Source organism: Camellia sinensis, chromosome 8 (genome assembly GCF_055761805.1).
Source record: "Camellia sinensis isolate YWXY chromosome 8, ASM5576180v1, whole genome shotgun sequence".
NCBI classification, from domain to species: domain Eukaryota; kingdom Viridiplantae; phylum Streptophyta; class Magnoliopsida; order Ericales; family Theaceae; genus Camellia; species Camellia sinensis.
In genome coordinates this window covers 84,052,031-84,079,010 of record NC_138968.1, presented here as the reverse complement: position 1 = coordinate 84,079,010, position 26,980 = coordinate 84,052,031, and the positions used below count along the sequence as shown (strand labels likewise).

Sequence of the window (26,980 nt, the reverse complement as noted above, 5' to 3'; positions counted from 1 at the left end):
CTCTTCTTTTCTCGGACCTAATCATCTAGGCCGAGATCGTGTCTTCTAGGATTCTCCATGGCCGACCTCCCGCGAAGGCCGGTGAGAATGTCCCTTGGTCTTGCCATGCTGAGGGACTGCAGGAACCGTTTTCTGCCCCCTTTTCTGGGCACCTTTCTCGGCCGCTGGAATCGGCGTATCTTGTAAAAGGAACGGTGACTGCATGACGTTGTTCTACATCATGAAATTGACGACCGTTTGCAGGTCCACCAATTTGTCCGTCATGGCCTTTACCTCATCGTCCCTCCGCAGACATCTTTCTTTCCATACCTAGAGGTCGTCCTCGTTAATACCCGTTTCGATCCAATTTCTTTGGCACGCCGCCCTCCTGGCCGACGTCCTTTCCTCCGTGATTCTTATCACGAGTCTCTTCGTTGCAGTTGTCTTCTTCGACATTAAGGTCAATATGTTTCCCGCTCTCAGTTAGAGTGTTGTCCCCAACCTTCTCTTTCTGTCCGTCGTTGGCCATCTATTCTCCTTTCTTTCCCACAGACGGCGCCAAATTGTGTGTGTTGTTTTCCGACCACACTGCCAAACAGGTACCCAACTGGAGAGCACCGGCAGAATAGATTAAGCCCGAATGACCTGCAACAGAAAGAAGAGTCTCCGGCGGTGGCTCATCCACCCGGGGGCACTCCGACAATCAAGTCAGTACTCAATATCTCTCAAAGATAACCAATAGCACTTAACTCACTAGACAGAATATCAAAAGCATACCTTAGACCCATGGGGATGCCTCCCTTTTATAGCCAACACAATCCTAGTCCCAATAGAAGCCTAGCTCTAATGGACTAAAGATTACTGCTAATCTTAGGCTCCTAGTAGAATTAGGATAAATTCTCTAAGAGTCTCATCTTTATCCAAACTGAAGTCTTCTCTCATTCTAGGACTCTCGTCCCTTATCCGCTTATCTGAGATTCCGGTATTCTCGTAGATAACCTCGGCCTAACCGAGATTACCTCGGCGTCATGACCAAGACACGTGGCACCTCGGCTGGTACTTCGGTGACACCTCGGCCACGTGTTGTCATTCAAAAATTATGTCCCCACAGATACCTATTACTATAATTCATAATTACAATATATTGTTATTACATCATTTTAATCTTAAATTTATGAAAATGCATGTCATGTACTCACTAACAAATAGACAAAAATGATTGAGGCCTCGAATTTGAGGCTCGAATTTGCCTCGAAATCTTTTTTTTTTTTTCTTTTCTTTCAAAGCTGTGTTAGTTAGTTTTTTTTTTTTTTTTGGTTTCTCTCTTTTCTTTATAGAGGTGATTATGTATAGGGGTGCGCTAAAAAATTAGACATTTTGTAAGTGAGTTGGGTTGGACTGATTGGGTAATAAAATTGACTGATTAATTTTTTTTTTAATTTTTTTTTATTTTATTTGTTAGGCTGTATCGGTTTTTTTTTTTTTTTTTTTTTTAAAGGTGGTTATGTGTAGGGTTGTGCCAAAAAACTAGACATCATGTACTAACTCATCGTACAAAATTATATGGAATTAACGAATTTTAACCAATAGTCTAACTGATCAATCAATTAAGTTATACTGGTTAAGTGATAAAATTGACTGATCAATTAAACTGTTGGTTAAATTTTGTTACTTTCATATAATTTTATATGATGAGTTGGTGCGAAATGTATAATATTTTATGTTAAACTTTTTTTTTTTTTTTTTAAAAAAACATTCGAGCCAAATTCAAGACTTCTAGCACTACTGAAAAATAGATACAGGGTTGTTATGTATCACTTCTATTTTGACCTTTTTATATCATTGGATTATGTGCAATACATCATTTGCATTCATTAATTTCTTAATAATCATTTTTAAATAAGGAAATCAATCATAAAAAAGCTATGTATGATATATAAGAAAAGTGCAATCATGTTCTCAATCGATAATAACACAAGGACATGCAATGACTTTCAAGAAAAATATAAATAACTTGAACACATCGTCATTAATAACTATAAAAATTATATTAAAATTCTTGACTCCCTTGATAATTTTATATATATATATATATATATAGGTACAAATTATCCAATCTTTTTTAAACCAATGGCATTTCGTGACTTCTCAATTATTTACTTTTTTTGAGCTAGGTAACTATATTTCCTAGGCAAAATTACTCAACCTGATCTATTATATATGGTTTGGGAGAGGATTAATAAGGTTGGATGATAAGGGTGTGGTAAGTTAAAATTGTCAAAGTTAAAACAAAATATAAAATTATATCATTAAAATAGATGAGTTTAAAAATTCATAAACTAAATTTGAAAAATCCGAATACAATTACTAAAACTCAAGAATGTTATCGTAGACGTCATTCAAAATGTGTGTATTATATGCATTTTTATTAACTATTTTTGTGATATATGTTACGTATAAATTACATATTTTGTAATAATATTACGTATTTTTGAAGTAATGTTAAACATTTTTTTGTTAAAAAATATTTTAATAAAAAATATAAAACATTATCACAAAAATACATAATTTTAATTCTAAATCACAAATTATCGTAATTCTACAAAAAAAAAAAAATTATGTAATTTTTATTACAAAAATATGTAAAATATAATGGAACGTTTGGTAGAGCTTTGTAACTATGATTTGAGAGTATGAGTTGTATTTTGAGTTTGTGAGGTTTGGAATTAAGATTTGAGTGTAGAAAATTTGTTTAGTAAAAGGGTTTTGAAAAGAGTTTTGAATTGAGTGGAGAATTTTTGATGTGACATTTGATATTTTATACAAAAACTTACAACTCATAACTAAACATATAACTCAAAATTATTTTAAAGCACATAAAAAATTTTTAAAAATTCAGAAAATATTTTTTCAAATATATAAAAATTAACATAACAATTGCAAAAAAAAAAAAGAAAAAAAAAATCACTGTTCCGGTCAACCGATCAGGCCAGATTTCAGAAAAAAAAATTTGAAAATCGCGCTCTATTTGACAGAGTTTTCTACAGAGTTGTGGAAAATTAATTCCACAACTCTATCCAAACACCATACGCGAACTCAATGGTAGAAAATGATTTTCAGAATCGTTCCAAACAGTGAGTTTTTTTTTAAATATTCTATAAAAAAATAAAAAACAAGTTAGAGAATTGATCCACTTTTCAAACTATTTGAGAAAGTAACATGCTTTTTAAAATTGTACTTTCAACATGCGATAATGACATAGACTTCACTTTTTAAAATTACATTTTCAACATAGGATTTCAAGGTGAAATTGCATATTGAAAATGCAATTTGAATTTCAAAGTCGAATTTTCAAAATGTGATTTTAAAAGTAGTTCCCCAAATAATTTGAAAAGTCTGTCAATTTTCTAAATTATTATTATTATTTTTTTTAGAATATTTAAAAAAAAAAAAAAAAAAAAAAAAAAAAAAAAAACTCGGAAAACCTTGTCTACTTGTGTATATATATAACCAGCCACCACCTTACGGTTTTCCACGCCCACTTCTCATCTTGATTTTACTTCCTTTTCAATCTCCATATTTCTCTCTTCAATAATGGAAAACAAACTCATGACTGCTTCCGAATCTGAAGACTTCGATTCTCAAGACTTTGGAGACGCAGAGGACGTTCTCTCTCTCTGCAACCTCCCAATTCAAGGCTACCAACAGGACCATCTGTCTCCTCATTCAACCACCTCCTCTGATCCAGATCTATTTGAGTTCTTCACCGGATTCGGCTCCGATCTGAGCCGCAACAACAGCGTCTCCTTCTTCTCCGGCGAGATCATTGATCCCTCTGATGGCCGCGAAGCCAACGAGTATCGGAATTTAGACTACTCGCTTTCCAATTCGGGATCGAGCAGAGAGTTCCGATCGGTGAGGAGGAACCGATCGAGCTCGGATTTGTGGCGGTCGAAGAAGGTGAATATCACGGCTATCACGGCGATGTCGGCGAAGTCGCGGCGGCGGATGTTTATGTTCGGACCGGTGAAGTTTGAGCCGGAGATGGATGTGTGCGCTATAAGGAAGAGGCAGGGGAACCGGCCGCAGATGCGGATTCCTCCGATGCCGGAGGAAGGGAAGATGGTGGCGGTGAAGAGCGGCGGCGGAAGAGGAAAGAGTGGTGGTGGTGGTAGTGAAGGGGTGTTGCTGAAGCCGTTGGGGTGCATGTCCCACTTTACCACCATGTTGGCCAAGTCGTTTGGTTGCATTTCAGCGTCCATGGTTTGAAAATACCGTGTCCTTACCAGATTTTGACAATTGTTTGACTTGAATTTTGAAATGAACATATTTCCTTCTTTTTTTTGTTTTACATAAATTTTATATATAATTATTCATTACAATTAATGACAAAGTAGGTTTTTTTTTTTTATAATCAGATTTCTTGACTAATTTACCCTCAACTTAACTAATTTATCAGTAAACCTTGTGGCTCTAAAGTTTGTGATGTTATACTTTCCTGAAATTTAGGGGTTGTTTGGGGTGTCTTAAATAAGTGTACTTTTTATTTTTTTAGACTAAAAAGTTGAGAGAAAAAATATAGATATTTGGATTAATTTTTTGACTTTTTATGAAAAAAAAATGTGTATTAAAAAATTGAATAAATTAGTGTGTAGGGAAAAATTAGGATTGAGAGTTGTGCAGTCGTAATTTTTGACTTTTGGTGAATAGTGATAATTTTTTAACTTTTTGAATAATTTTTTGACTTTTTAATTTTTTTTACACTACCCAAACTTGGCCTTAATCATGAAATCTCTTGAGTACAAAACTCTTTGATTATCTCTTTATTAGTCAAACCCGTTGAGGTTTAGGCTTTGCTTATGAAAAGTTTTTTAAATTTGATTTTTTGATTATTTTAGTTTCTTTAAAACAATTCCATGTGAGATGAACTTTTAATTTTTTTAGAGGAAAAATGAAATAATTATAATTTAGATATAACATTTTATCTTATTAATTTTTTAACATATTTTATCTTTTAATAAGTTAAATTAATCTCAATTATTTTATCAAACGAAGGCTAAATAATGTTTTCATTTTAAAATGAGTAGTGATTTAAGTTTAGGTTTCGTTTGGAAAAAACTTTTTTAACTTGATTTCTTTGATTATTTTGGTTTGGTTAAAAAAGTTTCGTATAAGATGAACTTTTAACATTTTTATAGTTTTGTAAAAGAAAAAGTAAAATAATTATAATTTAGATGTAATATTTTTAAATTAATCCCAATCATTTTACCAAACAAACGCTTAATAATGTTTTGATTTTAAAATGAGCAGTGATTTAGGTTTAGGCTTCATTTTTTAGAAGGACTTTTTTAACTTGATTTTTTAAATATTTTAGAACTTTTGACTTTTTTTATAGTTTTGTAAACTAAAAAGTGACGATTATGTTTAAATGGCACATTTTATTTTATTAATTTTTTAATATATTTTATCTTTAATAAGTTAAATTAATCCCAATTATTTTATCAACAAAGACTTAATCCGCTGGTTTGTTTTTCAGTTTTTAGAATTCAATTTTTCAGAAAATTTTACTTTTTTATTTTTCGTATTTTTTTGTTTTTAAACAGTTTTTTTTAATTTTTTAGGCACACCTAACATAAATACACTTACAAAATAAAAAAAATTTAAAAAAATTCACTAAATACTAAAAATACAAAAAAAAAATTCAAAAATTCAGTATAGTTTTTGCATTTTTGAGTATTTATTAATTTTTTAAAATATCTTTTCACAAATATTTTATTTTTTAGATATATCTAAATAAGACGCATCTAAACAAGTAAAAAAATACTTAAAAATTTAAAAATATTCATTAAAAAAAATACGAAAAACAAAAAATAAAAACTCAATTTTTAAAAAATTAAATTTAAAAAACTGAAACTAAACATGCTAAATAATATTTTCATTTTAAAATGATTGAATCCATGCTGACTAGCTTACTTGGTAACTATCTCGTGGAAGCCAATTGTTCACAAGCGATACTACAGTGTGTTTCGACAGTAGAACTGGGCTCATACATTATTTTTCTTTTAAAATCTCTATAAAATATTTCTTTGATATTTGATTAAAATACGAATTGTTCCTTATGATTTGAAAAATTACAAATACTCTTATCAAAAAAATTTATTTAACAAAATTAATCGAAAAAATAAAATTCATAACTGCTTTCATATACAACAATAAAATTCTTAAATTATTAATTAAAATAAATTTCTAACATCAAGAAAAACTATTAATACGATTTAATAATTTATTAATAAAATGAGTAATTTGTTATGAAATTAGAAATTTCAAGGAACGGGATGTAATTTTCAAAATCACATGAGACAATTTATATTTTAAATAAACCTTTGATATATTTATAATTTTATCTTTTTAGAAACATTGATGTAATCAAAAGTATCTGGATACATATTCGGTTAAGAGTAGTTATTTTGCTGTTGTTTCGCAATAAACTTTTTTTTAAGTTGGTTTTTTGAATTTTTAACTATTTTAGTTTGGGATTAAAAGTTTGTTTAGTTTGGTTTTTTTGAATTCTATGAGAAAAAAAGTTAAATAATTATGGTTTGAATGTGATATTTTATCTTATTGACTTATTTAGCCTATTTTATCTTTTGTTTTTTGTGTTTTTTTTAGTCTAGAAGCCAATACCAAACGAAGTCTTTATTAAATAACTTTTTTAAGATTCTCATTACAATTTTTTTTGCTAATTTCCTTTCAAGTTTCCGCTTTTCTCATCAATGTCTTTTAACCAGTGAAAGGATTTGTCCAACTAAGATTCAAGTATAAGCATGTGAATTACACAAGAATTTCTCAAATAATTCCTTCCCACCATCATTTCCATCAAATTTCATGATGTTGATGTCAAAGAGAGGAGAGGAACATGATGCATTAATTAAGTTTTTTTTTTTTTATTTCAATACGTAGAATATTAATAAAAAATTTATGAGAAAGATTATATAAATGGGCAAATCCTACCATGACTACAAAGTTTGCAAAACCCAATAATTACCTCAAGAAATAACCCAACAATTGTATACAATTTTCATAGTGAATGAGAAATAAACATCCAACAATGGGGTGTTTGTTTCAGATTTTTAAATCTAACTTATGGCTTTTAGTTTTGAAAAAGTTATTTTGGACTGTTTGGTTAAACTTATTTCAAATACCTTCTGATTCTAACAGCTTATTTTAACTCAAAAAAGCTGATTCTGAGAAGCTTTCTTGCTTCTGATTATCAGCTTCTGCTGTAAACATATTAATTTATGGTTATACTCTTAGATTTTTTTATTTTTTATTTTTTTTGAAAATAGAAAAAGACCCAAATGGACTATAGATTATTATTATTATTTTTTATGAGAAATGTAGATAAACAAAAAATAAAAATTAATTGAAAAGCTATTTCACAGCTTATTTAACAAACACTACTCAGTAACTTAAATCTATAATCTAACAGCTACACCAAACAGATTAACAACTTCTGATTAAAGTCATAATTTATAATCTGTTAGGTTATAATCTATAAGCTATTTTAACAGTTATATCAAACGGGGCCAATATCTGTAGGAAAGTTAAAAATTGGGAAAATTACCCATAGGTCCCATGTGGAACATGTGGACACCATTTAATCCCATAACTTTTTTAGTACACTCAAAAGTCCTTTCCCCTCTCTCTCTGCTTTTTGCTTCCCTCTTTACGCCTTCTCCTCTAACCTTAATCTCAGTCCGAAAGTCAAACAAGAAGGCGATGAAGAACAAGAACAAGAACAAGAACAAGAAGACGATGAATAACAAGAACAAGAACAAGAAGACGCTCATCCTCAGATTTGTGCTTAGATTGAACAGATTTGTGTATATATCTTTGTCAATTTCTCTCTCTTTCTCTCTCTATTTATAGATTTTTTTTGGGATAGTTGTTGATCTATGGTTGTTGTTGTTGATGATGAAATAGATCTATAATATATTGAAACAGATCTGTAATGACTCAGATTTGTACAGATATCACACAGATTTGTAATGAGAAAATTTTCAAATTCTGAACAAGTAATTTTCGAGTTTTAGTTGCAGGCGGTGAAAACTGTAAAATTTTGCAGTTTCAATTTTTTTTTTTGGTGCTGGAATGAATCATGGTTTAAAACTGTAAAATTTTACAGTTTTATAACATTTTTTAGAACTGTAAGATTTTACAGTTTCATAACATGTTTTAAACATTCCGACGAGTCTCCGGCGATGTTGAACATTCCGACGAGTCTCCGGCGACCGTTTGACGGAAGTCCGACGGTAGTAAGATGTGAACAGTGTCTGTAAATTAAAAAAAAAAAAAAAGGATTTTTTGATAACAATTAAAAATGTATTGGACTAATTGGTGCAAATATTTTGTTTTGGGATTAGTTGGGTTTTGAACTTAGTACATGGGACTTATCAGTAAGTTTCCTTAAAAATTTATGATGAAGGAGTGGCCCATAACAAAAGTGTGAAGGGAAAGGCCCAAAATGCAAAGATCTCATCAGGGCCCAAAAACTTGGCATTGGCCCAATAACAACTCAAAAAGAGAAAACTGATTGAGGTAGGTCGGCTAGAAGAAGTACAAAATAGTCGATTGGATGATGAAAAGGCGTTTATGGTTTGAAAACACACACGGTGTCCTTACCGGATTTTGACAATTGTTTAACTTGGATTTTGAAAGGAAAATATTTTTTTGTTTTTCTTATATGAATTTTATATAGAATTATTCATTACAATGACATAGCAGTCTTTTTTTTTTTTTTTTAATCGATTGATTATATAGGCTAGTTTATACGCATCTCAATTAATCTCAAAACTTTGAAATTAAGGATCGGATAAACTTCTAATAGCCCTAAAATTTGAAATGTGTGGCTATTGTAGAATTTGATCTTACAACCTCTTAAATGGTAAGTACTTCAAGGTTTAGTAGTATTTTCATTTAAGAATGAACAGTGATTCAGAGACCGACTCATGAATCCATGTTTGGCTTAGTTGGTAATTATTGATTTCTCATGGAAGCCAATTGTTCAGTGTTTTCGACATTATAACTGGCCTTTACATTTTTTTTTTCTTTTAAAATCACTAAGAAATATTTTTTAATTGAAACAGATATATGTTTAGATAACTATTTCACAACTATTAATTTTGAAAAACATTAAATTAATGCTATCATAATCATTTATATTTATTGTACAGGGAGGAAATAATTCTCCTCGTATAATCCTGTTGACCAAGTCCACGCTCCTCCGTACGACGTCGCTTTGTTACCTGAAAACACAAACGTGAGCTAGCCGGCGGGTGTGTGCCGGAAACCTCTCCGATGCCTAAGTCAGAAAACTTGACAAATAGACAAAGCTCTATGTTTTCAGAAAGAATTACGTTCAATTACCTCCTCCAAGGTGATGCTTGTGGGCTTTTATAAGTTTTCCGTGGCACAATCCTAGTAGGACTTGTACTTCTCCATACAGAGTCCTCCTAGGATTCATTCTCCTAAGGATAATGCTTATCCTTTTACACCCTCCCCCACTGCTTAAACCAAGTGGGATGGTTTTCTCCATGGCCGAATTACTATTTGACCGAAGTAACATTAGCTATGCCAAGCCACAAAGTGGGCCGTACTAACAGTAGTTTGGTTTTTCTTCATGCTACACCATATCTCGGTTCTCTCATACACGAACCGTGGTATGCTTGGACCGATCTACTGAGTAGCTACATTCAGACCGACCTACCCTGAATTCATCATGACCGGACTACCTTTCTTGGGACCGTACTAACTCAAGTTGTCCAAACCGAAGCAGCTTTACGATTCCTTAGCCGAAGTAACTTCATCTCGGAATAAATCTATCGTTCTTGAACCGGAGTAACTTTAACAGCTTGGGCCAGAGTATCTTTTATCTCTCCTGGGCCGGAATAACCTTGCGGCCTTTTCACCAAGTCCTTGGTGCTTTGGGCCACGAAGCCCACCACATAGCTCGGCCCAATTTTTACCAAAAATTACCCTCTCAATTGCCCCTTAATTCCATTTACATTGCATGATTGGGATTACCAGTCCACCAGCCAAGCTGGCGCCTGTTTTAAGCTTTTCCAGCCGAACTAAAAATACTTTAGCCTCTCCAGCCGTGCTAAAAACTCTCGAACTTTTAAGCCGAGCTAAATTTTACTTCGGGCTCCGTTTTGTCCGGTAAAAAACGTCTCTTCAATCATAGCGTCTGTAACGCTTCCCATTCCAGTGACACGTGGCAGGCTCTGATAAGCTATGGCCAACTGTTACGCCGCCCTGCAGAAATTTCGTACAATTCCCGCCTCTTTTTGCCGCCTTTTTCTCTCCCTTCTTTCACAAAACAACCCTTCTTTTTCTTGAATCACTTCACCTTTCATTCTTCACTTTCTCTTCTCCTCTGTTTCCTGAGCTTTTGAGCTTTGAGCTTGCTGTGTTCGTGCCTCTATTGCTGCCATTGCCTCCATCTCTTAGCTTCTCTCTTACTCGGGTAAGCAAGCGTATCCTTCTTGCTCTTTTGCCTGTGTTATCATCTGTTTCTGTTTTGTATGCTTTTTTGAAAACACTTTTCTCCATTTGTTGCTTTGCTTTCGTACTTTTATGAAAAAATCAGTAGAACTCCATGTGTGTATGAACTATTATGTAGAAAACCACTCTTAGATCCAAAATCACATAGCAACCGAACTAGGATCCTGTTTGCCCCCAAATAGATAGATCTATGTAGTCAATAACCGAACTAGAACTTGAAAGTTTCAAAGGGGTTACCAGAGTCTAACTCGCTTTAGCTGAAATAAGATCACAAAGTTTTGAATATAGCAAACTAGGAACCTCGGTGGTCAACCGAACTAAGCTTTTGGGGCCAAGTCGGCTCTCTTGGTTCCTAAACCGAACTCAGAAAGCCGCCCCCAGAGGCTTAACCGAAGTAACTCTATTCACATTGCAGCCGATTTAGGCCTTGGGGCTAAACCAGCTCTCTTAGTCTTTTAGACCGAACTCAGAAAGCTGCCCCTAGACGTTAAACCGGTTTACAGAGCAAACTGCTCAAAACCGAGCTGCCAAACCTTTTGATGAACCGAGATAGAACCAGTTAATTTGAGGCCGAAGTAGGGCTTTTATACCTTGCTTTTAAATTGTAGCACGGTCTATTGATCAGTGCTTTAACCCCCTCTGTTTTTTACTTTGCAGACTTAGGTTACCCAGGCACTCCTGCGTGTGCTCAACCGAGCTACTGAGCACGATTTTTGCACCGATATAAGTTATAAGTAAATTATACATCAGATAGGTAAGTATAGGTATCTAGTTGAGACCCCGGGCGGCCTAGCCGAATTCAGGAAAGATTACCAAATACCTGACGACGTTCAGTTGGTTTTGGCCGAAAAAGACATCACACCCTGGGATAATGAAGGCTTCGTCCCCTTTACTCTGCAATCCATAATAGAAACCGGACTACGGTTTCCTGTCCAACCATTGATCTGTGAGTTCCTTAGGCAGACTAGGTTATGCCCCACCCAACTGTCCACCAATACGTACCGTATTATTATGGGAATAGCCGCACTAAACCACCAAACCGGTTTAAACCTTGGCCTTGCCGAAATATTCCATCAATATTCCATCGGCTCGAAAGATGCTGGGTGGGTCTATTACCTTAGGATCCGCCGCCGCCGAGAGAAGATAGTTAAACACACACCGGACAAAGATCTTAATGACGATGATTTCTTCTGGGTCTCTGGGAACTTTGAGGATTTTCAAGCTCAAATTCCTAGCCAACCTATAAATTGGAAAATGGGCGAGCTTGGTAATTTAACTTCGGTCTTGTTCCTTGTATGTTATCTCGGTTTTTTTAGTCTATTGACCGAACTAACACTTCTCTTTTTTTTGCAGATTTCGCCCACCTCCGTTCCCTGTATAGCTATCCCAACCTTGCGGTTTTGCGAGCCGCACTACGGATTAAAGAACGAGGTTGGGCCAAGCTTCTAAATTTTGAACCGACCTACCGATATAGCGGTCGCCGAAAAGCAAGAGTAACCGATTTCCTACTTGAGGAAGCACCAGAACCGGACCCAACCTTGCCAGAAATACGACTTGTCCCATTAACTGCTGAAGAAGAGATGGCAAAGAGAAGCAGAGTTAGGGCCCTTCTGACCTCGACAACTAGAGCCGAAGTACCAGCGACGATTGAGGAGCAGCCTGCCATTGTGGCCCTCCCCTCTCAACGGCCTTCTTCATCTCGCCCCTCCAAACACGCCCGATCTACATCGACCGAACAGCCACTTGTTGATGAGGTCGAAGCCATCCCCCGAAGTCCTCAACCTTCCCCCCAACCGGAGCAAACTGACCGAGCTGAATCTCCAAAGTGGGCTCCGCCGCTGACTTTCAACGACCGAGACATCAAAGCTACTGACTCGGTCGTGGCTGAAAAAGACCACCAATTGGCCTTTAACCTGGCCAAAAGTGTGTGCCTCCCCAAGGACATGGAGCACCACTTGAAGCAACTGAACACCGAAATGAAGTCAATTCGGTCTGCTTCCAAGTCCATGATCTTGGTAAGTAGCTCTGTCTGTTTTTTTCTGTCTAAATTTTTCCAACTTTTACTTCTGCTGAAAAGAAATCTTTGTTTTGCCAGGCCTTGCAAAAGAACAATATTACATACAAGAAAGTCCAAGAACTAAGAAAAACTACAAGGCAAGCAATGGCGGAAGCTGAGGCCAAGGCGGCCGAACTAGCGGAGGCCGAAAGGAAACTGACCGAGCTTCAAGCAGAGAACGGTCGACTTGCCGATCTGGTTAGTTCAGCTGAAGCGGAGAGGCAAAAAGCGGCCATTGTAATGAAAGACAAATATCTGCGTGAGCTGCTAAAGCTAGAAAAGAGAAAGGATACCAAAATAAGCCAACTAAAAAAGAGTGCGAAGGTAGCCGAAAATGAGGGTTACAAGCAGGGCTACAAGAAGGCGGAGGAAGCCTATGTGAAACAATGTGATGCTGCCAAGGAGTTGTTCTTCAAATGTGGCTGGAGGGCGGCTGTTGAGCAGCTCGGTCATGACCAACAGACCGAGGTCTACAACCCTCCAGACTACTTCATACCGAAGTCCCTTGCGGAGTATGCCGATACCCTGCAGCAAGAGTTTCTGGAAGACTCAGGTTCCGATGACTCCTCTTCTGAAGATACTCCGGTCGATAATGTGGACCAGCCAGTTCGGTCGGTGCCCACTGTTGAAGACCTAACTGTTGATCTTCCCAGTGAGACCGTGGTTCCAGCCGAAGTGACTCTCCCCGTTGTGAATGAGCTCCCTCCAGAAGCCGGTCTTCAAGTTGGTGGTGACGCAGGTTTTGATGCTGATATTGAAGAACTTTTTTCCTGATTTTGTACTTTTTTTTCTTTGTAACCGAACTATGCCCCTTTGTATTGACTTTTGTTTTGAATGAAAATTTTACGCAACTCTTACTCCGGTTTGGATTTGTATGTCTGCACTTTGTAATGTCTTCTATTACTCCAACTGTTATTTCGGTTTTGGCTTTTTAAACTATGCTTACCAGCCAACCACTCCTTAGCCGATATACTTACTTCGGCTAAGGAGTACAAAGTGTTGGTTTATTCCAGCCAACCACTCTTCAGCCTTGCACTTACTTCGGCTGAAGAGTAACAAGAGTTGGTTTATTCCAGCCAACCACTCTTCAGCCATGCACTTACTTCGGCTGGAGAGTAACAAGAGTTGGTTTATTCCAGCCAACCGCTCTTCAGCCATGCACTTACTTCGGCTGAAGAGTAACAAGAGTTGGTTTATTCCAGCCAACCGCTCTTCAGCCATGCACTTACTTTGGCTAAAGAGTAACAAGAGTTGGTTTATTCCAGCCAACCACTCTTCAGCCTTGCACTTACTTCGGCTGAAGAGTAACAAGAGTTGGTTTGTTCCAGCCAACCGCTCTTCAGCCATACACTTACTTCGGCTGAAGAGTAACAAGAGTTGTTTTATTCCAGCCAACCGCTCTTCAGCCATGCACTTACTTCGGCTGAAGAGTAACAAGAGTTGGTTTATTCCAGCCAACCACTCTTCAGCCTTGCACTTACTTCGGCTGAAGAGTAACAAGAGTTGGTTTGTTCCAGCCAACCGCTCTTCAGCCATACACTTACTTCGGCTGAAGAGTAACAAGAGTTGGTTTATTCCAGCCAACCACTCTTCAGCCTTGCACTTACTTCGGCTGAAGAGTAACAAGAGTTGTTTTATTCCAGCCAACCACTTTTCAGCCATGCACTTACTTCGGCTGAAGAGTAACAAGAGTTGGTTTATTCCAGCCAACCACTCTTCAGCCGTACCCTTACTTCGGCTGAAGAGTAACAAGAGTTGGTTTATTCCAGCCAACCACTCTTCAGCCTTGTACTTACTTCGGCTGAAGAGTAACAAGAGTTGGTTTATTCCAGCCAACCGCTCTTCAGCCATGCACTTACTTCGGCTGAAGAGTAACAAGAGTTGGTTTATTCCAGCCAACCACTCTTCAGCCTTGCACTTCTTTCGGCTGAAGAGTAACAAGAGTTGGTTTGTTCCAGCCAACCGCTCTTCAGCCATACACTTACTTCGGCTGAAGAGTAACAAGAGTTGGTTTATTCCAGCCAACCATCGAAGTTAGTTTTTCCAGCTAACTTATAGTATTTGGTTATTCCGACCAAATGTCCTGCAGCCTGGATCCTTATCTTGGGCTTAGGAAGGGTGTTGGTTTATTCCAGCCAACCTCTGAGTTAGTTTTTCCGGCTAACTTAGAATGAAAAAATGCTTGCAATGCGCCTAATCTTTACTAAAGCTAACTTATACAAGGAACAACTTGTGCTAAAAAGAATTTCTCATTTTATTGAAGGAAGAGAAAATTACATATGTTTGAAAAAAGAAGAGCTAAAAGTAAAATAACTTGAGATTGGCCGTATTCCATGGCCTAGGGATTGCCTTGCCATCCTTGTCTTCTAGGTGGTATGCCCCTTTGCCTGCTAACCCAACCACCTTATAAGGACCTTCCCAATTTGGGCCTAACTTGCCATCTCCTGGGATCAAGGTGTTTCCCATTACTTTGCGTAGTACCCAATCCCCAATCTTGAATTGTCTTGGATGCACCTTTTTGCTGTATTTTCTGATTAACTCTCGTTGGTATGAGGCGATGTGGACTAGCGCTCTTTCTCTTCTTTCTTCTGCAAGGTTGAGTTCTAAGGCTATGGCTTCTCCATTTAAGTCTGGATCAAAATTTTCGCTTCGAATTGTGGGGAGGCCAACTTCTAGTGGGATTACTGCTTCCATTCCATAGGCCAAGGAGAATGGTGTTTCTCCAGTTGATCGCCGAGGCGTGGTGCGGTAAGCCCATAAGACGTGAGGAAGTTCATCTGCCCACTTGCCTTTTGCTTTCTCTAGCCTTTTCTTTAGTCCATCCAAGACGACTTTATTTGATGCTTCAGCTTGCCCATTTGCTTGAGGATATGCCGGTGTAGAATTGTAGAATTCTATCTTGTATTCTTCACAAAAGCTTCTAAAGATTCTGCCGTCGAACTGAGTTCCATTGTCTGAGATCAGTGCTTTTGGTATACCGAACCGAGTGATGATATTCTGCCAAACAAACTTCTTCACGTCTTTTTCTTTGATTGATGCCAATGCTTCTGCTTCCACCCACTTTGTGAAGTAGTCTGTTGCTGCGAGAAAGAATTTTCTGCCCCCGGGCGCTATTGGAAGTGGTCCTACTATGTCCAAGCCCCACATTGCGAAAGGCCATGGGCTAGTTAAGGGTAGGAGTTCTCTTGCTGGTTGATGTATTTGGTGTGCGAATTTCTGGCATTTTTCACACTTCTTCACATATTTCTCTGAGTCTGCTTGCATATATGGCCACCAATATCCTTGCGAAATAGCCCTGTAAGCGAGCGACCTTCCCCCTTGATGACTTCCACACACCCCTTCGTGTATTTCAAACAGGAATGCTTCTACTTTGCTGGGATGAACGCACTTGAGGTAAGGCCCAGAGAACGACTTCTTGTATAATGCCAAAGATGGAGATAGCCAAAATCGCTGTGACTTTGCCCTTATTCTGTTGGCTTCTTTTTTCTCTTCTGGTAGGATGCCGTCTTTTAGGAATAGGATGATGGGATCCATCCAAGAAGGGCCTAATTCTGTGCAACATACTTCTTCTGCTTCGGGGTCTTCTATGCTTGGTCTTGGTAAGAAGTCGATGAGTAATGGATGAGGGATTGATATATCTTCCAGTGAGGCAAGGCCTGCTAGCTCGTCCGCTCGGCTGTTTTCCTCCCTGCCAATTTGTTCTATCCTTACCACATCAAACTTCTTGATTTCTGTTCTGACTAACTCTTGGTACTTGGCCATTCTGTCGTCCTTTGCTTCGTATTCGCCAGAAATTTGGTTTACCACCAGCAGAGAGTCACTGTATACCATTAGTTCGGTTGCTTTCATGAAGTGAGCTGACTTGAGTCCTGCGAGAAGTGCCTCATACTCTGCTTCATTGTTGGAGGCTGGGAAGCCAAGGTTGATTGCTTGCTCCACAACCAGGCCGTCTGGTGAGATGAGGACTATGCCAAGCCCTGCGCCATGTCGGTTGGATGCTCCGTCCACAAAGAGCTTCCACATCTCTCCAACGAATAATTTCCAGCAAGTGGAAGGATCAGATGATGCCGTGAGGTCTAGAATGGTGTTTTCTTCAAGGTCCATGTTGGCTATCTGTCCTTCGTCCTCTGTTTGAACTGTTGGTGAGCCTTTGTTTGTCTCTTCCTTGTTGTCCTTAGTGTGGTTTGCCTTGGTGCTTGATTGACTACCTTCTACTAGGGGTTGCGCTATTCCGGCGTCAACTTCCGTCCCTAGTTCGGTTGTGTCAGTTAGGTCGACTGGGCAAATATGATGACTTCCAAGAGTAAATTCTGCGACGAAGTCTGCCAAGGATTGGGCTTTTATTGCGGTTTTAGGTTGGAATTTGATGTCGAATTGTCCCAACTCTACTGCCCACTTCAAAATTCGCCCACTAAAGTTCGCCCTTTCAAACAGAGCTTTTAATGGAAAGGCTGTGAGGACGACTATGGTGTGGGCGTGAAAGTAATGCGCCAATTTTCTGGATGCCATCATTAATGCTAATGCTAGTTTCTCCAAGGGTAAGTACCTCGTTTCGGCTCCCAACAATGTTTTGCTGACATAAAAGATGGGCAAGTGTTGTATTCCTTCTGCACGAACCAACACTGCGCTGACTGCGTGCTGAGAGACTGCCAGGTACAAAAAGAGTTCTTCACCAGGTACTGGAGTAACGAGTAGTGGTGGGGAAGACATGTACTCCTTCAAGCTTTCCAGAGCTCGGTCGCATTCCTCATCCCATTCAAACTTGGCCTTTAAAGCTTGAAAGAATGGTCGTAGTCTGTCTGATGACCTGCTTATGAACCGGTTGAGTGCAGCCGCCATGCCAGTGAGATGTTGCACTTCTTTGACTGAGTTTGGTCTCTCCAACTCCTGGATTGCTTTAATCTGAGAGGGGTCTGCTTCTATACCTCGGTTGGTCACCAGGAAGCCCAAGAATTTGCCAGATCCAACTCCGAATGCGCATTTGGACGCATTGAGGCGCAACTTGTGTTTCTTCAGGATCTGGAACATCTCGCCTAGATCTTTAAGATGGTCATTCTTATCCTTGCTTTTGACCACCATATCGTCGATGTAAGCCTCCATTGTTCTGCCTAACAATGGTTCAAACATCTTAGTGACCATCCTTTGGAATGTCGCCCCTGCGTTCTTTAGGCCAAACGGCATGACCTTGTAGCAATATAACCCCCTTGGAGTTGTGAAGGATGTGACCTCCTGGTCTGGTTCATGCATGGCGATCTGGTGGTAGCCTCTGTATGCATCCAGAAAGCTAAGTCGGTTATGTCCTGCCGTTAGGTCCACCAGTTGATCTATCCTTGGTAGAGGAAAGCTATCTTTTGGGCATGCCTTGTTGACTGTTTTGTAGTCGACGCAGACACGCCATTTACCATTCTTTTTTGCCACTACGACGGTGTTGGAGATCCATCTTAGGTAGTGCACTTCCCTTATCGCTCCTGCCTCCAGCAGGTTGCCTACCTCTTCTGCCACTATTTCGGCGTGGTGGAGTGCCGATCTGCGCGTGCATTGGATGACTGGACTGGCGGATGGGTGGACATTGAGTTGGTGACTGATGAAGTTTGGATCAATACCTGGCATGTCGTAGGGCGTCCAGGCAAACACTTCGATATTAGAGGTCAAGAATTCCAAGACCTCTAATCTCTCAGTGCTGGACAACGATGAGCCAAGCAAGAAGAACTTATCTGGGTTCTTCCCATCTATTTTTACCTCCACCAAGTCCTCCACCGCTTTCTGATCAGCCTCTTTGCCGACGTCCGTGAATAGTTCATTACTCTCTGGCTCTTCCACCGAATGAACGTATCCTTTGGCAGCTCGGCTTCCATTCGCTGTGGCGAAGCATTGTTTTGACATGATCTGATCGCCATAGACCTCTTCAATTATGCCGGTGTCATTGGGGAACCGCATTACCTGATGGTATGATGACGCTACCGAACGCATGGCGTGCAGCCACGTTCGGCCCAAGATGATATTGTATGTGGAGGGGACCTTCAATACCCAGAACTCCACTTGTTTTGTTACACTTCCTGCTCTGACCGGAAGGATTATTTTGCCGACAGGCCACTCTGGCATGGAGTTGAATCCGATCAGGGGAGAAACTGCAGGCGCCAAGTCTTTGTCTTGCAGCTTTAGTTGCTTGAACGTGTCGTAATACATGATCTCACATGAACTACCCTGGTCAATCAGAATCCGCTTGACGTCAAAATCCTTGACTCGGAGAGTGACAACCAGGGCATCATTATGGGGGCAGTAAATTCGTTCCAAGTCCTTATCCGAAAAGGACATGACGTTTGTTGCCTCTGTCCTCCCCTTCTTGATGGCAGGTTGGGCACTTAATACTTCCCTAAAGTGCTCAGCCTTCTTGATTGAACCTCTGAGCTCGCATACGCGCTCAGGTTCAAAAACTCCATGAATTACATTGATAATGCCTTGAGGTGGTGCATCAATTGGCATTCTGTTGGGATGGTCATTATGATCTTGGGGGGCAGGTTGCACTCCTCCTTCAATGTATTTGTCCAAGTGGCCTGCTGCCACCAACTCTTCCAAGTGCTGTCGCAGTGGCGTGCAATTCTCAGTTCGGTGCCCCTTTTCTTTGTGGAAGGTGCACCGTGATCTGTCGTCGTAATTCTTCTGAGCTTCCCCTAGCTTGGCTGGCCACTTGACAAATGGCTCGTCTTTTATTTCGCTCAGAATCCGATATATTGGTTTTTTGAACACCGTTGTTATGGCAGTGCGAATTCTCAACCATCTTTTGTCTGGGTCTTCTCCGTTATCTCGTCGGCCACGTCCGTTTTTATTCTGCCGATCTACTGTATTGACCTTTGCTGAGGTCTTCTTTTCTGGTACTACGGTTGCACTAGATTTTGCTTTTGTACGTGCGCCATCCTCTTCTACCCTGATGTGCTGATGCACTCTCTCCATCAGGGCCTCCATGGTGAGGGGTGGCGTCATGGTAATCGAATCCCTTAGTCTGTTCCCTACGGGTAGGCCTCTTTTATATTGCGCAATAGCTAGATTGGTGGGGCAGTCTCCAATCTGGTTGAATGTCTCCCAGTAGCGACTGTTGTAAGATCTGAGGGTCTCTTTTTCACCCATGTCGATGGAGAGTAACTGGTCTATCTCCACCGGTGTTTTAGTATTTGTCCGAAACCTCGTTACGAACGCTTCTGCCAATTGGGCCCAGGAGGCTATGCTGCCCTCTGGGAGCTTTTCGAACCAAGTCAAGCCTAGGTCGCCCAGACTTGACGGGAAGAGTATGCACATTAAGGCCTCGTTTCGCCTGTACACAGCCATGACTTGGCGAAAGTGGCTTAGGTGTGAATATGGGTCCGTCTTCCCTTCATATGTATTGAATTTCGGCTGAAGGAAGCCTGATGGCAGGGGCGCGTTTTCGATCGCTGGGACAAACGGCGAAGTCTGTAGTCTTGCCAATGCCTTGTCCGTTGGTTCGTAGGCCGGTCGCGGTATTGGCATTCCAACCTCGACGCTTCTATGCGTCCGAGGAGCCAACCGTTGTAAGGCCGAAACTCGGTGTGGATCCCTTGCCCTGGCATCCTCCTTGCATCGTGCTTTTTCTTCGAGCACGGTTCGTAAGTCGGATGACCTGGGCAGCTCCGTTTGTCTAGATCTGGTTTGGTGTGAATGTGAAGGCCAATACGTGCTTCCTTCAGTGTATGATCTTTCGGATCTCGTCCTCTCAGACCTGGAGTGACGAGTCCTTGAAGATAAGGAGTGAGTGTCGCCTGTCCTGAGGCTTCTGCTCTCTCCTTGGGAGGGTATAGTATTCCTACTACGATTCTTTGAGTGGCGAGGGGGCGTCTTGTGCTTGCGCCCCTCTCCTATCGCCACATCTTTAGTCTTCATCTGGCGTTTCAAAGCCTCCATGTCCGCCGCCATCTTTCGAATTAGTTCATCTTGTTCCTTCACGCGATCTTCCAGGGCTTGTGGATCAATCCTCCTCCTTTGCCTGTCAGGACTTTGAGAGTGACGAGGGCTGCTGTTCCGCCTTCCCCTGCCACTCCTCCTGGAATTATGTTGTTGGGGCTCCAAGTCCGCCATGGGAGGGACAGCAGGTAATCCTTCACGCCTTGCGCCCCCTTCTGGAGTTAGTCCGTCGACGGCGGACTGCGGCAAGTCTTCAATGTGTGCCATTGAATGAGAAAATGAGAAGCTTAGTCAAGAGGTTTTTGTTCTTGTCTGTTCTTCCCACAGACGGCGCCAATTGTACAGGGAGGAAATAATTCTCCTCGTATAATCCTGTTGACCAAGTCCACGCTCCTCCGTACGACGTCGCTTTGTCACCTGAAAACACAAACGTGAGCTAGCCGGCGGGTGTGTGCCTGAAACCTCTCTGATGCCTAAGTCAGAAAACTTGACAAATAGACAAAGCTCTATGTTTTCAGAAAGAATTACGTTCAATTACCTCCTCCAAGGTGATGCTTGTGGGCTTTTATAAGTTTTCCGTGGCACAATCCTAGTAGGACTTGTACTTCTCCATGCAGAGTCCTCCTAGGATTCATTCTCCTAAGGATAATACTTATCCTTTTACACCCTCCCCCACTGCTTAAACCAAGTGGGATGGTTTTCTCCATGGCCGAATTACTATTTGACCGAAGTAACATTAGCTATGCCAAGCCACAAAGTGGGCCGTACTAACAGTAGTTTGGTTTTTCTTCATGCTACACCATATCTCGGTTCTCTCATACACGAACCGTGGTATGCTTGGACCGATCTACTGAGTAGCTACATTCCGACCGACCTACCCTGAATTCATCATGACCGGACTACCTTTCTTGGGACCGTACTAACTCAAGTTGTCCAAACCGAAGCAGCTTTACGATTCCTTAGCCGAAGTAACTTCATCTCGGAATAAATCTATCGTTCTTGAACCGGAGTAACTTTAACAGCTTGGGCCGGAGTATCTTTTATCTCTCCTGGGCCGGAATAACCTTGCGGCCTTTTCACCAAGTCCTTGGTGCTTTGGGCCACGAAGCCCACCACATAGCTCGACCCAATTTTTACCAAAAATTACCCTCTCATTTATCATTTTATATAACCATCTAATGTGTCAATCTATTTATCAGTATTGCAATAAGAGATATGCACGAGTGGTTGAATCCATTACACTAATATTGTATCAACATATAAAATGGTAAGTATAATATAATATAAAAATATGATAAATGTAGCATTAATATTATTCTTATTATTGAAAATATAAACAAGTAAAAGTTAAGAAATGAAAAATCTTAAATCTAGTGGCTCACTAATTTTACCATAAATCACTTAATTAAGTGGGTGTTTGGAAAATTAGCTATTTTAGTAGGCTATTTTAGGCTGTGTTTGGTGTGGAGTTCTAATCATGACTCCACACCCATATTTGAGCGTGATGTCTGGATACAACTTTTAAAAATTAATGGATTTTTGGTGAAACCCCTCTTTTGGGCCTTTTTATTAGGGTAAAGGATAACCCAATCAATTTTCTTTCAAAAAGCCCCGGATTAGGAAATGTCTACCTTAATAACGACATTTTATATTTTCTATTTTTTTATCACAATATTGCCCCTCTATATATACGTATAATACATTTGAAATATTTGAAATCTGAGCTGAACGAAATCAATGAAGACGATCTCCAAATCTGAAGATCTCGCAGCCGAAGATCTCTCACTTGCTCAACAATAGACGATCTTGCCGCCAACGATCAACACTCTCAATTAAACGAGAGTTTTATTGAGATTTGTGACTGTTGATCAAGTTTTAAAGGTTTTTCTTCTCAATTAGGTATGTTAATTAGTTGATTAATTTTTTTTTGTTTTTGTTTTTTTTTTTTTTTTGATTTATTTTTGTTGTGTTTGATTTGATTTCATTTGACAGAACCAGAGTAAAATTTTACTTTAGTTCTATTGCTCTATTTTTTGTTTAAGAGAATGAGAGTAAAATTTTACTCTGATTCTATTGCTCTGTTTTTTGTTTGAGAGAATTAGAGTAAAATTTTACTCTGGTGCTAGAATGACAGTAAAATTTTACTGTCAAGAGGTGGTCATTGCCAAACACTTCAACCGCCACAAGCACTGCCTCCGCTGACGTTGACCATGATTATTGAGAAGATAAGGGAGATATGTTCTTTCAGCTTATGCGTTTTAGTTATCAATTTTTAACTAGCAAAAAATTGCACCAAACAAGTTCATTGTTTGCAAATAATATCATTTCTATAAAGTACAAATTTACTATGTTGTTGAATGGTCATCTATGGGTGTGTTGAACCTGTGATTTTACAGTAAAATTTTACTTTATTTCAGAGTAAAATGTTACTTTTAAATTAAAATTTTACCTTATTTCGGAGTAAAATTTTTTACTTTTGTGCAGAGTAATATTTTACTTTTAGATTCAGAGTCTAACATTTTACTCATTTTTCAAAGTAAAATTTTACTTTTCTACAGAGTAAAATTTTATTTTTATAGAGAGTAAAATTTTACTTTTATACAGAGTAAAATTTTACTCAAGGTGTAACATTTTACTCTTTGATTTAGAGTGTAACATTTTATTCTTATTTCATAGTAAAATTTTACTTTTAGATTCTTTTTGTAACATTGTATTTTTATTTCAGAGTAAAATTTTACTTTTAGATTCATGTCTCAAGTTGTGTTGGTGACACACTGTATGAGTTGTCAATTTTTGGCAAACCAAATAATAAAAATTAACTCTAAAATATAGTACAATGTTACACTAAATCGCAGTAAAATTTTATCAATTCAAACTAAACACAAATTGACTTTTGGACTTGTAGTGATAATAAAATTTTACTTTGATAGTGATAGTAAAATTTTACTTTGATAGTAACAATAAAATTTTACTTTGATTGACAGTAAATTTTTACTGTTAATTGATTGCACATTTGTAAAATGGTTCCACCTCTTATGTTGTTATGCAAGTATGGTGATCGTGCCATTGTGTTCAAGGTTGTGTCAAACTGCACGTTGAAGGATTTAACTGATTTCTTAAGTTGTAAATTGAAGAAGTTTGACAATAGTGGTTACATACTGTTATCGTACTGTTTGCCTGGACATTCGCAATGCATGATTGATGATGATTCTGATTTTCAGAATATGTTGTCACTTGTTATCCCCATGGTGTTGACCGGGTTGATGTGACTATTACTGAAATGGGCATTTCAAATAAAAAACATGGAATTGGAGAATCAGGGGATGCTACTGGATCCAACATTACTGATGATGAAATGGATTTACTTCCTATGTTTTGTCAACATGAAAAAAGGACTTTGTTGTCTTGTGGATAGGTTAATGGAATTACTCATGTAGGTCAAAGATTTATTGGATGTGCAAAGGATTTTTGGACTGCATTATGTAAATATGCCGTTGAGATAGGATTTGAGTTTGTGTATGTGAAAAATGAGAAGTGTCGGGTCACTGCTATGTGTTCAATGCGGGAGTCCAAAGCTTGTTTATGGCGAGTACATGCATCTCTAGAAAGTGCTAATAATTTTTTCTACATTAGGACTCTACATGATGAGCATACTTGTGGAGCTACAGTTCATACTTCTAAAAACTCAAGGATGAGTTCAAATTTGGTTGCAAGTTTGATTGTTAATGAAGTTCATAGGAATCCCCAAACTCGTCCAATTGATGTTGTGCGTCAATTTACAGATCAATATGGGCTCACCATTACGTACAATCACGCTTGGTTGGGAGTTGAGAAAGCTAGGACTACTACTTTTGGAGATTTCTTTATGTCTTATGATGAGATTCGATGGTATATGGATATTGTGATGAGCACAAATCCTGGTAGCTATTTGCGTCTTGACAATAACCATCAAAGTGGACGGTTCAAGAGGTTTTTTGTTGCATTTAATGCTTTCATTCAAGGGTTTAGGCATTGTCATCCTCTATTGTTTATCGATGGAACTTTTCTGAAGGGGAAATATAAGGGCACTTTGTTAACAGCTACAGCGAATAATGGGGATCAAGGTAGACATTACTATAGTTTATTCAAAAGTAACAAGTTACTTATTCTCAGAGTAACATGTTACGTATTCAGAGTAAAATTTACTATATTTTTCCTTTTCGTTTAATATACTTACTAATTGTAAAATGTTATTTTTCAGGTTTTTTCCCTCTTGCAATGGCAATTGTCGATACGGAGACTACAGACAGTTGGAAATGGTTTTTTATACATTTGTCGAATATATTGTTGGATGAAAGACCAATTACCTTCATATCTGATCAGAACGCAGGACTTTTGGAGGCTTTACCCAAGGTTTTACCTACTGCTTACCACTATTTTTGTCTCTAACACTTGAAGGCCAATTTGAGGGATAGGTTTTCCGGTCCAAGTTTCAGCAATACTTTCAGGAGTAGGATAGTTTTTTTGTTTTCTTCATGTGCTTGTACTCCGACAGTAGGATGTTTTAATCAGTGTTTGAAAGAATTACAAGATGAGGGAAAATGGATCGTTTGTAGGTTTCTATCCAATTTTCCCTATGACAAGTGGACTAATGCATATTTTAAAGGACAAAAATACAGTGAAATGCACTCGAATGTGGCAGTCTTTCAATTCATGGATCCGTCAAGCTTGTCATTTGCCGACTACAAAGATGATTGATTCAATTAGGTTAAAGATCATGGATTTGATGTCGAGAATGAGAGAGCAAGCTAAGAAATGGAATACTTTTCTTTATCCGGAGATGGATTCAACATTACTAAATGCTCTTAAAAATGGAAGAACTTGGTTGGTTAGTCATTCAAGTGATCATGTTTTTGAGGTTCAATCCCGGCCATCGATTAGCGTTGACCTCTTGAATAGAACTTGCTCATGTTACCAATGGCAATTGAATGGATTTCTTTGTGCTCACGCGGCGACCGCTATCTAAAAGTGCGGAGGTGATTCGTATGCACATTTGGAACCATTTTATTACACTAGCAAGTTCAAAGATTGCTATGCTGAGTCCTTTTATCCAATACCCACTGTTGAGAAACCTCTTGTAGCTATGGATGATCTTCTTGTCCTTCCTCCAATTTGTAAGAAGCCACCTGGTAGGTCAAGGAAGAATAGGATCCCATCTAGGGGTGAGAAGATAAGACGAGTACAGTGTGGTAGATGGGAGAAGTACGGTCATAATAGGAAGACTTGCAAGGAGACATTGCCGTGAAAGACATTATTGATTTGGTAATAGAAGTATGAAAATAATGCAATTCTTTTGCAATAAATAGTCCATAGCAATAATAGTATGGTCTTTTAGACTAGATTTGTAAGGAGACATTGCAATAAAAAACATTTTTACTATGTTCTTGAATGGTTGTCTATTCTAGTTTTTGATTTGCTTTATAGTTGAATGGTGTCTATGGGTGTGATGAGCCTGTGGTTTCACAGTAAAATTTTATTATGTTCAGAGTAAAATGTTACTTTTATATTAAAATTTTATCTTATTTCAGAGTAAAATTTTAATTTTAGAAAAATTTTACTTTTATAGAGGGTAAAATTTTAATTTAGTGCAGAGTAACATTTTACTTTTAGATTTAGAGTCCAAATTTTACTCGCTCTTCAGAGTAAAATTTTACTTTCATACAGAGTAAAATTTTACTTTTATACAGAGTAAAATTTTACTTTTAGATTCAGAGTGTAAAATTTTACTTTTGTACAGAGTCTAACATTTTACTCGTTTTTCAGAGTAAAATTTTACTTTTATACAGAGTAAAATTTTACTTATTCAGGCTGTAATATTTTGCTCTTAGATTCAGAGTATAACATTTTATTCTTATTTCAGAGTAAAATTTTACTTTTAGATTCTTCTGGTAACATTTTACTCTTATTTCAAAGTAAAATTTTACTTTCATGTTGAGTAAAATTTTACTTTTAAATTCAGAGTGCAATAATTTACTCATATTTCAGAATAAAGTAAAATTTTACTTTTATTCAGAGTAAAATTTTACTTCATTTTAGAGTAAAATTTTATTTTATTTCAAAAAATATGTTAGCCCCCCTTAAAAAAACATTTCCAACCTGCACCAAAATTTATCACAACACACAAACTCCCCTGATGATCATCATGCAATCTTTGTGCAAAAATAATCTAACAACACAACTACATATATCATCAAAGATACACAAGTATAACCTGTATCATTGTATTCTATCTATAACAACGTTCATTCCTAGTCAAAACAATATCCTTCTATAATAATGTATTAATCACCAAACCACAGTAAAATTTACTAGAACAATAGACATAGCATGTACTATCTAATACTCTTTTAGTATTCTTTCACTTACAATTACTTTTTCACTGTTCTTTCATTTACAAAAACCGAAATTACATACATCATTCACATTAGT

The 26,980-nt window shown here is 38.1% G+C and overlaps 1 protein-coding gene across 1 annotated transcript; it reads left to right on the top strand.

The window, feature by feature from the left end:
* The first annotated feature begins 23,532 nt into the window (after positions 1–23,532).
* On the top strand, positions 23,533–25,249 carry LOC114306739 (uncharacterized). Its single transcript, XM_028252021.2, has 4 exons — positions 23,533–23,760; positions 23,928–24,615; positions 24,753–24,904; positions 24,950–25,249. The coding sequence occupies exons 1-4, from the start codon at positions 23,533–23,535 to the stop codon at positions 25,247–25,249; spliced, it is 1,368 nt and encodes a 455-aa protein (XP_028107822.2).
* The last annotated feature ends 1,731 nt before the right edge of the window (positions 25,250–26,980 follow it).